We start from the raw sequence: 11,415 nt of genomic DNA, 5'->3' as shown, positions 1-11,415 counted from the left end.
CTTGGCTCACTGCAACCTCTGCCTCCCGGGTTCAAGCGATTCCCCTGCTTCAGCCTCCCAAGTAGCTGGGATTACAGGCGCCTGCCACCACGCCCGGCTAATTTTTTGTATTTTTAGTAGAGGCGGGGTTTCACCATGTTAGCCAGGATGGTCTCAATCTCCTGACCTCGTGAGTGATCCGCCAACTCGGCCTCCCAAAGTGCTCAGATTATAGGCGTGAGCCACCACGCCCGGCAGGCCTGGCCATATTTTTAAATATTTTTTTTAAGGAGGCAAAAGGATCCATGAAGGTAAAGTGCCTAGGGCCCATCAATGTCAGATGTAAGAACACTCCCTGAGCACAAGACATGGAGGAACCCAGTCTCCAGTGTCACAAACAGGCCTGCCCAGCAGGGTCTGCCCCCGCCCACCCCCTCCAGCCCCGGTAACATCACAACGCCCTGCCCTAGTGCTGACAGCGTGGGAGGGGCCACTGCTGGCCCAGCCCCACCCCCAACCAAGATCCCTTTGCCGGGGATTACAGAGGTAGCCCTGATGCCTGGCCTGGCCTGGCTTCCCAATCCAAGGCCCGCCCCTTGGCCCGCCCCTGGCCTGGGCGGGGTGACCCCCTACAAAAGCTCAGAATTTCCAGCAGCCGCTCCTTCCTCCAGGAGTCACTGGTGCTGCTGGGGTAGAATCTAGCCAGGCCCTGCTTAGGCCCCCATCCTGGGGTCAGGAAATTTGGAGGATGAGGCCCTTCAGCCCCAAGGTCAGCAGGGACGAGCGGGCAGACTGGCGGGTGTACAGGAGGGCTGGGTTGACCTGTCCTTGGTCACTGAGGCCATTGGATCTTCCTCCAATGGCTGCCAGGATTTCTGGTGGAAGAGACAGGAAGTCCTCCTCCCCTTGGTGGGGTCAGCCTGGGGGCTGAGGGCCTGGCTGTCAGCCACTCTTCCCAGAACAGATGTCATGGCCTCAGTGGCTCATGGGGAAGCAGGGGTGGGCGAGCTTAGGCTAGAGCAAGTCCTGTGGGAGATGGCAGAGGCCTGGTCAGAGAGGCAACTCGGATGTGCCCTCCAGTGGCCATACTCGCCTCCATGCGTCTCCTCTGCCCTCCCGGAGCCCTGCAGGTCAATGTTTAACAGAGACCAAAGCAGCGATGGATTAATGTGCAAGGGCTCAGCCCCCTAGCCCTGGGCAGTGGGGGATGAGAGACTTTGCAACCTGTTCTCAGCTCTGCCTCCCCTGGCCAGGTTGTCCTCGACCACTCCCGTGCCATGGCAGCCCACCTGCTTCCCATCTGCACCCTCTTCCTGACCTTACTTGATATGGCCCAAGGCTCTAGGGGCCCCTTGCTACCCAACCGGCCCTTCGCCACCGTCTGGAATGCAAACACCCAGTGGTGCTTGGAGAGGCACAGCGTGGACGTGGATGTCAGTATCTTCGATGTGGTAGCCAACCCAGGGCAGACCTTCCGTGGCCCTGACATGACAATTTTCTATAGCTCTCAGCTGGGCACCTATCCCTACTACACGCCCACTGGGGAGCCTGTGTTTGGTGGTCTGCCCCAGAATGCCAGCCTGATTGCCCACCTGGCCCGCACATTCCAGGACATCCTGGCTGCCATACCTGCTCCTGACTTCTCAGGGCTGGCAGTCATCGACTGGGAGGCATGGCGCCCACGCTGGGCCTTCAACTGGGACACCAAGGACATTTACCGGCAGCGCTCACGGGCTCTGGTACAGGCGCAGCACCCTGATTGGCCAGTTACTCAGGTGGAGGCAGTAGCCCAGGACCAGTTCCAGGGAGCTGCACGGGCCTGGATGGCAGGCACCCTCCAGCTGGGGCGGGCACTGCGTCCTCGCGGCCTCTGGGGCTTCTATGGCTTCCCTGACTGCTACAACTATGACTTTCTAAGCCCTAACTACACCGGCCAGTGCCCATCAGGCATCCGTGCCCAAAATGACCAGCTAGGGTGGCTGTGGGGCCAGAGTCGTGCCCTCTACCCCAGCATCTACATGCCCGCAGTGCTGGAGGGCACAGGGAAGTCACAGATGTATGTGCAGCACCGTGTGGCTGAGGCATTCCGTGTGGCTGTGGCTGCTGGTGACCCCAATCTGCCAGTGCTGCCCTATGTCCAGATCTTCTATGACATGACAAACCACTTTCTGCCCCTGGTAAGTCTTCTGTAACCTGCCCACCTTGTCAACCTGCCTTGTCAGATATTAGGTCCAGCCTTGGGGTACTTTAGCCTTGGGACATTTTCTTTTTTTCTTTTTTTTTTTTTTTTTTGAGACAGAGTCTCGCTCTGTCGCCCTGGCTGGAGTGCAGTGGCATGACCTCGGCTCATTGCAAGCTCTGCCTCCCGGGTTCACGCCATTCTCCTGCCTCAGCCTCCCGAGTAGCTGAAACTACAGGTGCCCGCCACCACACCCGGCTAATTTTTTGTATTTTTAGTAGAGACGGGGTTTCACTGTATTAGCCAGGATGGTCTCGATCTCCTGACCTCATGATCCGCGCGCCTCAGCCTCCGAAAGTGCTGGGATTACAGGCATGAGCCACCGTGCCCGGCCCCCAACCTTGGGACATTTTCATCCATTCATTCTTTTTTTTTTTTTTTTTTTTTTGAGACAGAGTCTTGCTCTGTCACCCAGGCTGGAGTACCAGGGGCAAGATCTCAGCTTCTGCAACCTCCACCTCCCAGGTTCAAGCGATTCTCCTGCCTCAGCCTCCCGGGTAGCTGGGATTACAGTCATGCCACCAACATGCCTGGCTAATTTTTGTATTTTTAGCAGAAATGGGGTTTCACCATGTTGGCCAGGCTGGTCTCGAACTCCTGACCTCAGGTGATCCTCCCACCTCAGCCTCCCAAAATGCTGGGACTACAGGTATGAGCCACCATGCCTGGTGCATGGGCACATCAATTGAGTGCGTACTTTGTGCCAAGTTCTGTGCCAGGCACAGGCAATTCAACATTTATTGGAATTCATAGGCTAGAGGAGGAAGCAGTTTGCCTCTGGTCCCGTGGCCAGAGCAGCCCCAGGTGAAGGTCATGAATTATTTGCCCCATCCAATGGTGTTCCAGCAGTCTGCCACAGGGTGGGAAGGAGTCCCCACAGAACTCTGCTGTCTCCTTCCCAGGATGAGCTGGAGCACAGCCTGGGGGAGAGTGCGGCCCAGGGGGCAGCTGGAGTGGTGCTCTGGGTGAGCTGGGAAAATACAAGAACCAAGGTAAGCTTAGGCCTGGCATGAGGGTGGGGGTGGGGAAGAGGTGGGGTCATTAAGCTGACTGGGTAGACCCTGACTTACCCTTTCTACCTGCAAAGTCCTGGCTGACCAGCAGGTGAGTGTCTCAGTGCCCTAGGAGGGTCCATACATGACCAAGGTGTCCCTGACGCTCTCCTCCCCTCCCACCTAGGAATCATGTCAGGCCATCAAGGAGTATATGGACACTACCCTGGGGCCCTTCATCCTGAATGTGACCAGTGGGGCACTTCTCTGCAGTCAAGCCCTGTGCTCCAGCCATGGCCGCTGTGTCCGCCGCCCCAGCCACCCTAAAGCCCTCCTCATTCTTAACCCTGCCAGTTTCTCCATCCAGCTCACGCCTGATGGTGGACCCCTGAGCCTGCGGGGTGCCCTCTCACTTGAAGATCAGGCACAGATGGCCGTGGAGTTCAAATGTCGATGCTACCCTGGCTGGCAGGGACCGTGGTGTGAGCAGAAGAGCATGTGGTGATTGGCCACACATTGAGTTGCGCACCTTGAGAACCTAATGCACTCTGGGTCTGGCCAGGGCTTCCTCAAATACAGGCACAGTCATATAAGTCATGGTCACAGTGAAGAGTACACTCAGCCACTGTCACGGGCATATTCCCTGCACATGCATACTTACAGACTAGAACAGTGGCATAAGGAGTTTGAACTACAGCAGACACCATTCATTTCATGTCCATATGCATCCACTTGGCAAGGTCATAGACAATTCCTCCAGAGACACTGAGCCAGTCTTTGAACTGCAGCAATCACAAAGGCTGACATTCACTGAGTGCCTACTCTTTGCCAATCGCCGTGCTAAGCATTTTATGTGGACTTATTCATTCTTCACAATGAGACTATAAGGAAACTGAGTCACAGTGAGGGTAAACACGTTGCCCAAGGTTGCACAGCACGAAAAGGGAGAAGTTGAGATTCAAACCCAGGCTGTCTAGCTCTGGGGGTACAGCCCTTGCACTCCTACTGAGTTTATGGTAACCAGCCCTGCACGACCCCTGAGTCTGCTGAGAGGCACCAGCCCAGCAAATAAAGCAGTCATGATTTACCTAGCTGTTTATTGAGCGCCTAAAATGTCCAGGCCCCGGTATCCAAAGGGCACAGGAAAGGCTTGTCACTCTCACCAGATTTGACGTCAGTCTAAGAGCGGCTGCTTCCCAGGGTGGGGCCCAAATTTCAGGAGGAAGCCCCACGGGATCTGACCGTTTCCAAGCTGTCCTGGGGTGGGAGGCAGGCGGGAACTGAAGCTGGACCGGTCCGAGCCTGGGGCGGGGCTGGCAGAGGCGGAGTCAACTGAAGGCGGGGCCTGCGCCTGGCTGAAGTGGTGACGTGTTGGGCCGGGGCAGGGCCTGGAAGAAGCCAAATCGAGGCGGGACCTAAGCTCTGACGCAAGGAGCAGGAGGCGGGGCCTGTATGGGGCCGAGTGGGGAGGAGGCGGACTCAAATGGAGATGGGGTGGAGCTCAGCAGGGGCGGAGCTCAGCTCAGCAGGGTGGAGACTGAGCCTGCGCCTGGTGGGTGTTGTGACGCGTAAACGAGGGGCGGGGCCTAAGCGGCGACGCGCGGGTGCCGGGACACCCCGGGAGACCTTGGAACCCCTTGGCGCGCCGCAGGACGCGACGGCTGCAGTACATCCGCCGCGCCGCTGGGGGCCAGCGCTGTCGGACCGAGGAGTCCGAGGTGGCGACTGAGTGAGATACCCAGCTGTGCGGAGCTAGGACGCGGAACATCCCGGAGGCCGGCTTCAACATGTCAGTACCGCACCCTTCCTATTTGCTGCCTGTAGGTCCACCCCGCGCGTGCGGTCCCCAAGTGGCCATGCCACCCTGCACGCCCTCCCCGCGTCAGTCGTTCGTTTCTAGAGCATGCCGAGCCACACCTGCCCACAGAGTCGAGCTCTCGAAGTCCCCATTCCCAAAAGCTCCACAGCCTGTTGTGACCCACTAGAAGGGAGGGGGAAACCGAGGCCCGGGAGAGACGGAGAAGCGACTCTCTGAGGACCCCGGAGCCCCGCCCCAGTGGGTGGGGTCGGCACTGAAGGGGTTAAGGCCGCGGGGAAGCCCGGGGCTCAGCCCTAGGGGCGGATCCTGGGGCTTCCTCCCTCCAGACCAAAGGGTGCAGCTGCTGCCGAGGTGGCTGATGCAGGTGAGGGGCTTATAGCCCTGTGAATGGGGTGGGAGGTGAGGGGAGTGGGGTGCCTGTTACTGACCAGTGTTTAATTGGCCTCAAGCTCAGGAGAGGTAGGGGAGCCAAGAGGCCCCCTCTGGAGCAGGTGAGTAGAAGGGGGGGGCCCAGCTGCCCGCCCACCACTAGAAAACCCCCAGCGTAGACCTGCCTGACAGCAGGACCTTGGTTAAGATGGGAAAACAGTAGGGTTTGGGCACAGGAGGCCTAGGCCCCCAACCTGGTGACCGTTGGACACCCTGTGTATATAGGAAGGAAGCTGTGGTCCTTATCTAGGGTGCCTTCGAAACTCAGGCCAGTGGGGAACCAAGCCTGCAGAGGCAATACTGCTGTGTGGCTGTGGACCAGGCCCAGTGCTGGTGCTGCTGGGGTCCCATCTGAGGGGACAGTTGGGTCTATATCCAAAGTGTCCTGAGATGGGCAGAGCTGGGAAGGGGGCCAGGGGCTCCAGGCAGGGAAGGCAGTCAAGACAGGCCAAAGCTCAGCCTGATGGGTGCATGAGTGGGGCCCCAGGATCCACTAAGGCCGTGGGCATAGCCCAGGTAGTTGAAAAGGCTGGGAGCTGGAGGAGACTCAGAACATAGGGAGAAGAAAGGGACAGGAAGACTCCTGGGGCAGTTTTTCCTATGGAGGGAACCTTGAGGTAGGTTTGAGCAGGAGGTGTAGTGTCTGCTTTGCATTTTCTATCCCATGCCCTAGTGGTGGACTGGGAGGACTACTGGAAGACAGAAGGCCAGCAGGTGGATTGGGTCGGCTGTTTTATAGACCTGGTGGTTACAGGCCCCCTGTGAGGGGAGGTCCTGAGGAAGACAAATTTGTAGTCAGAGCAGGCTGGGGCCAGGACTCCTAGGTTCTGTCCTAGCCTTAAGCAGGTCATCCATCACTCCCAGCCTCCCTCCAATGTGGGGTAGACACCTGGATCTATCTGCCCTGCTCTACAGGGGATGGGTCTCTTCCAGGTCACCTGTGCTATCAGGTGAGTGTGGGACAAAGTGCAGCCCACCACTCCCCAGTTCCAGTATGCATGGTCCCCCTCGAACTCTGTCAGCCTTTCCCTGCCCCAACCCCACCCTCCCTCCTGGCACAGCCCAGCATGGCTGTTATCTACAGGAGGAGAGCCACTGTGGTCTGAAGAGATGCCACTGCCTGGAGACTGGGGTCTTAACCTCCAGCCTGGCACTGAGCCACCTGCAACCTAGCAGCAGGTGACCTTGGCTCCCAGCCTGACTCAGCTGAACCTGGATCCTGTGCATAGGCAAGAGCTGACTCTGAGCCCTGGCCCAGCCAAGCTGACCCCTACACTAGACCCTACACACCGGATGGAGCTGATCCTGAGTACCAGCCCAGCTGAGCTGACTCTGGATCCTGCGTGCCAGCCAAAGCTGCCCCTGGATTCCACATGCCAACCAGAGATGACCTTCAATCCTGGCCCAACTGAGCTTACCGTGGATCCTGAACACCAGCCAGAGGAGACACCAGCTCCTAGCCTGGCTGAGTTGACCCTGGAGCCTGTGCACCGCCGACCCGAGCTCCTGGACGCTTGTGCTGACCTCATCAATGATCAGTGGCCCCGCAGCCGCGCCTCCCGCCTTCACTCCCTGGGCCAGTCCTCAGATGCCTTCCCCCTCTGCCTGATGCTGCTGAGCCCCCACCCCACATCTGAAGCAGCACCCATTGTGGTGGGCCATGCCCGCCTGTCACGGGTGCTGAACCAGCCCCAGAGCCTCTTAGTGGAGACAGTGGTGGTGGCCCGGGCGCTGAGGGGCCGTGGCTTTGGCCGCTGCCTCATGGAGGGCCTGGAGGTCTTTGCTCAGGCCCGGGGCTTCCGCAAGCTGCACCTCACCACCCATGACCAGGTGCACTTCTATACCCACCTGGGCTACCAGCTGGGCAAGCCTGTGCAGGGCCTGGTCTTCACCAGCAGACGGCTGCCTGCCACCCTGCTTAATGCCTTCCCCACAGGCCCCTCTCCCCGGCCACCCTGGAAGGCCCCAAACCTGACTGCCCAAGCTGCCCCAAGGGGTCCCAAGGGACTTCCATTGCCACCACCCCCTCCTCTACCTGAGTGCCTGACCACCTCACCCCCAGTTCCATCAGGGCCCCCTTCAAAAAGCCTGCTGGAGACACAATATCAAAATGTGAGGGGGCGCCCCATATTCTGGATGGAAAAAGACATCTGAGGCCATCCAGGGCAAGGAACTGTCTTTCTGGGTCAATAGACTGCCCTGGACAGTCTACAAGCCTCAGCCCACTGACCATACCTCAGCCCCCTAGCCCCTGGGGGGCAGCTTTAGTCTGGGCATGTTTCCTGGGTACCAGTGGGGCCAGGAGGTGGCTCTGGCTCAGAGCCGTCAGTGTGGCTGAATAAAGCCTCTGTTGGGTGTGGCTGTGACAGAGTTTATTTGTTGACCCCCCTACCCTCACCTCTCCCCTCTTCTGCAGGTCCCTTATCCCTGCAGAAGTCCCCAGATCCACCTTGGTCCTAAGGCCATTGATGGGAGGATGCCTGTCCTTTGCCTTTACCCCCCACCAGGCTCAGGAGACAGGGTGGCTGTTCTCTTCCCCATTCACTCACTCATTACCATTCACTGAGCGCCTACTGTGTGTCAAGCCCTGGACAGGACATAGGCAGTGGGTAACTAGACAAACAGGCATACAGTAGCAGGATCCATATGGCACAGGGGAGGTACACAGGCTTTGGGAACCCAGGTGACTTCACTCCACCTGGGGATCCAGGAGACCTCCCAGGGCAATGATGTCACAGCAGAGACCTGAGTGCTAGGTAGGAATTAAACCAGGCAGGTAAGGAGGTGGGAGCTGAGTGTTCTTGGAAGAAGGAACAAGGTGGACAGAGGAAAGAAGGGGACTTGTGACAGCCGTGGGAGGATACAGTGGTGTATTGACAAAGATGGGGAATATGGGAAGGAATGTACCTTCAGCTCACTGTAAAGCCCGCTTTGGTGTGCACCTGCCACTCGATGCCCGGGGCATCATAGCCAGCTTGTGGTGTGGCTGTTTTAAAAGGCCCAAGAGACCCCTGGGGAAACATGCTTTCCCCAGCTCTTCCTGTAAGGATGGAAAGGAGCTGGGGGAGCTTTCCTGGCTTTCCCTGCTGTGTGGAAAGTGTGGTCATAGCTATGGACTCTAAGCTCACACCCCCCTCTCTCCTGCAGGTTTCCATCCTTGGGGCATGACCACGCAACTAGGCCCAGCCCTGGTGCTGGGAGTGGCCCTGTGCCTGGGTTGTGGCCAGCCCCTGCCACAGGTCCCTGAACACCCCTTCTCTGTGCTGTGGAATGTACCCTCAGCACACTGTATGGCCCGCTTTGGTGTGCACCTGCCACTCAATGCCCTGGGCATCATAGCCAACCGTGACCAGCATTTCCACGGTCAGAACATGACTATTTTCTACAAGAACCAACTCGGCCTCTATCCCTACTTTGGGCCCAGGGGCACAGCTCACAATGGGGGCATCCCCCAGGCTTTGCCCCTTGACCGCCACCTGGCACTGGCTGCCTACCAGATCCATCACAGCCTGAGACCCAGCTTTGCTGGCCCAGCAGTGCTGGATTGGGAGGAGTGGTGTCCACTCTGGGCTGGGAACTGGGGCCGCCGCCGGGCCTATCAGGCAGCCTCTTGGGCTTGGGCACAGCAGGTATTCCCTGACCTGGACCCTCAGGAGCAGCTCTACAAGGCCTATACTGGCTTTGAGCAGGCGGCCCGTGCACTGATGGAGGATACGCTGCGGATGGGCCAGGCACTGCGGCCCCATGGACTCTGGGGCTTCTATCGCTACCCAGCCTGCGGCAATGGCTGGCATAATATGGCTTCCAACTATACCGGCCGCTGCCATGCAGCCACCCTGGCCCGCAACACTCAACTGCATTGGCTCTGGGCCGCCTCCAGTGCCCTCTTCCCCAGCATCTACCTCCCACCCAGGCTGCCGCCTGCCCACCACCAGGCCTTTGTCCGACATCGCCTGGAGGAGGCCTTCCGTGTGGCCCTTGTTGGGCACCGACATCCCCTGCCTGTCCTGGCCTATGTCCGCCTCACACACCGGAGATCTGGGAGGTTCCTGTCCCAGGTAAGTGGAAGCTGAGGTCTAGGGGTCTTAGTCAGGAGGTATGGCCCTGTTCTAGGAAGGTCCCAGGAGAAGATCTTGCCTAGGGGTTGGTCCTAATCTAGGGGTTCTGAGTGGAAGGCCCTGTCCTGGAGTATCTGATGAGGGAGGCATGGCTCTGCCCTGGAAGATGTTGAGGGGTAGGGAGGCCCAGCCTTTGGAGTGCTGGTCTGAGGGGAGATATTCTGAGTGGAAGGCCTGAGAAGTCACTCAGAGACTCGATACAAAGGGGCCCTACTCGGGCTGGGTGAGTGGCTCACACCTATAATCCCAGTACTTTGGGAGCCTGAGATGGAAGGATTCCTTGAGGCCAAGAGTTTGAGACCAGCCTAGGCAACAGTGAGACCCTAGTCTCTACCAAAAAAAAAAAAAAATTGAGACAGTCTTGCTCTGTTGCCCAGGCTGGAGTGCAGTTGCACGATCTCAGCTCACTGCAGCCTCCACTTCCTGGTTCAAGTGATCCTCCCACCTAAGCCTCCTCCCGAGTAGCTGGACTACAGGTGCATACTACCATACCCACCAAATTTTTATATTTTTATAGAGATGGGATTTCGTCATGTTGCCCAGGCTGGTCTTGAACTCCTGGGCTCAAGTGATCCTCCTGCTTTTGCCTCCCAAAGTGTGGGATTACAGGTGTGAGCCACCGTGCTCAGCCTAAAAAATTATTAGCCAGGTGTTATGACATGTGCCTGTAGTACCAGCTACTTGGGAGGCTGAGGTGGGAGGATTACTTGATCCCAGGAGTTCAAGGCTGCAGTGAGCTATGATCATGCCACTGCACTCCAGCCTGGATGAGAGAGTAAAACCCTGCTTCTAAAACCAAACCAAACTAGAGGGGCCCTACTGTAGAGGTAGAATCACATTGTGACAGTGAACCAGAAGAGTTTCTTGAATGTGGATGTGGGCCCACATGGATCTGGCCAGCCCAGCCCTGGCTTAGCAGCTCTCTGTCTCCAGGATGACCTTGTGCAGACCATTGGTGTGAGTGCAGCGCTAGGGGCAGCCGGCGTGGTGCTCTGGGGGGATCTGAGCCTCTCCAGCTCTGAGGTGATCATTGCCCCTTTGAGCCTGCCATGTAGCACATGCTGGGGTCCCAGGGTGGGGGACGGCCATGTCAAGACTATAGAGCAGGCATACTGACACAACTCTTCCCTTCTCCTTAGGAGGAGTGCTGGCATCTCCATGACTACCTGGTGGACACCCTGGGACCCTATGTGATCAATGTGACCAGGGCAGCGATGGCCTGCAGTCACCAGCGGTGCCATGGTCACGGGCGTTGTGCCCGGCGAGATCCAGGACAGATGGAAGCCTTTCTACACCTGTGGCCAGACGGCAGCCTTGGAGATTGGAAGTCCTTCAGCTGCCACTGTTACTGTGGCTGGGCTGGCCCCACCTGCCAGGAGCCCAGGCTTGGGCCTAAAGAAGCAATATAAAGCCAGGGCCCCTGCCACTGCCTCTTCTTTTCCCTGCTGCCACTTTTCCAGTCCTGGAGCTACTCTGTCCCACTCTTGCTCTATTCAGTTTACAGTCAACCCTCCCAAGCACACACCCCGCTTCCCTTGGAATCCCTGAGGGGTAGAAGGGGCCAGAAAAAACGCTTATAAAACCAGAGGCCCTCTGAGATCATGTGACTCCTCCATGGCAAGGAAGCAGTTCCAGGGAGAGTCAGGTTCCAGCTAGTTAGGGCTGCCAGCCTAGGGCTTTGTGCCTACACCTCACTAGGCCCATGGAGAGGTCACAGAAGATGGGCCGTGCACGGGCAGATGGGCCCCCAAAAATCTTGGCTAAGGTCGGTAAAGTGTTAAGCTGTTGTCTGCACTGTTTCATCATAAAGTCACTTTTTTCCACTGCCTGAGGTTTGGC

At 58.0% G+C, this 11,415-nt stretch overlaps 3 protein-coding genes across 17 annotated transcripts; all 3 read left to right on the top strand.

The window, feature by feature from the left end:
* Positions 1-639: 639 nt before the first annotated feature.
* HYAL1 (hyaluronidase 1) lies at positions 640-4,297 on the top strand. Of its 2 annotated transcripts, XM_005547208.4 has the most exons (4): positions 640-748; positions 1,233-2,156; positions 3,121-3,210; positions 3,398-4,297. In XM_005547208.4, the coding sequence occupies exons 1-4, from the start codon at positions 728-730 to the stop codon at positions 3,713-3,715; spliced, it is 1,353 nt and encodes a 450-aa protein (XP_005547265.1). In that variant the 5' UTR covers positions 640-727; the 3' UTR covers positions 3,716-4,297. The 2 variants fall into 2 exon arrangements, with proteins under 2 accessions (XP_005547265.1, XP_005547266.1); XM_005547209.4 differs by lacking the exon at positions 3,121-3,210.
* Positions 4,298-4,937: 640 nt separating this feature from the next.
* Positions 4,938-7,819, top strand: NAA80 (N-alpha-acetyltransferase 80, NatH catalytic subunit). Of its 8 annotated transcripts, none has more exons than XM_005547198.5 (2): positions 4,938-4,999; positions 6,688-7,819. In XM_005547198.5, coding segments are annotated over exons 1-2 (927 nt in total). In that variant the 5' UTR covers positions 4,938-4,997; the 3' UTR covers positions 7,613-7,819. The 8 variants fall into 8 exon arrangements, with proteins under 8 accessions (XP_005547255.2, XP_065396707.1, XP_073888398.1 ...); XM_065540635.2 differs by having other exon boundaries at positions 6,543-7,819; XM_074032297.1 differs by having other exon boundaries at positions 6,520-7,819.
* Positions 4,938-11,402, top strand: HYAL3 (hyaluronidase 3). Of its 7 annotated transcripts, none has more exons than XM_005547191.5 (4): positions 4,938-4,999; positions 8,606-9,516; positions 10,510-10,599; positions 10,716-11,402. In XM_005547191.5, the coding sequence occupies exons 2-4, from the start codon at positions 8,623-8,625 to the stop codon at positions 10,983-10,985; spliced, it is 1,254 nt and encodes a 417-aa protein (XP_005547248.3). In that variant the 5' UTR covers positions 4,938-4,999; positions 8,606-8,622; the 3' UTR covers positions 10,986-11,402. The 7 variants fall into 7 exon arrangements, with proteins under 7 accessions (XP_005547248.3, XP_073888382.1, XP_005547249.3 ...); XM_074032281.1 differs by having other exon boundaries at positions 6,543-9,516; XM_005547192.5 differs by having other exon boundaries at positions 4,938-5,393.
* Positions 11,403-11,415: the final 13 nt, after the last annotated feature.

This window comes from Macaca fascicularis, chromosome 2 (assembly GCF_037993035.2).
Source record: "Macaca fascicularis isolate 582-1 chromosome 2, T2T-MFA8v1.1".
Lineage (NCBI taxonomy): Eukaryota > Metazoa > Chordata > Mammalia > Primates > Cercopithecidae > Macaca > Macaca fascicularis.
The sequence above is the reverse complement of the archived record's forward strand: the minus strand, read 5'-3'. Positions and strand labels throughout refer to the sequence as shown.

Bases quoted from the DNA above. Each gene is read 5' to 3' on its own strand.
- HYAL1 (XM_005547208.4), top strand. From the start codon at position 728: ATGAGGCCCTTCAGCCCCAAG. The intron at 2,157-3,120 runs GTAAGTCTTCTG...TCTCCTTCCCAG, and splicing joins CAAACCACTTTCTGCCCCTG to GATGAGCTGGAGCACAGCCT. The intron at 3,211-3,397 runs GTAAGCTTAGGC...CCTCCCACCTAG, and splicing joins GGGAAAATACAAGAACCAAG to GAATCATGTCAGGCCATCAA.
- HYAL3 (XM_005547191.5), top strand. From the start codon at position 8,623: ATGACCACGCAACTAGGCCCAGCCCTGGTGCTGGGAGTGGCCCTGTGC. The intron at 9,517-10,509 runs GTAAGTGGAAGC...CTCTGTCTCCAG, and splicing joins CTGGGAGGTTCCTGTCCCAG to GATGACCTTGTGCAGACCAT. The intron at 10,600-10,715 runs GTGATCATTGCC...CCTTCTCCTTAG, and splicing joins TGAGCCTCTCCAGCTCTGAG to GAGGAGTGCTGGCATCTCCA.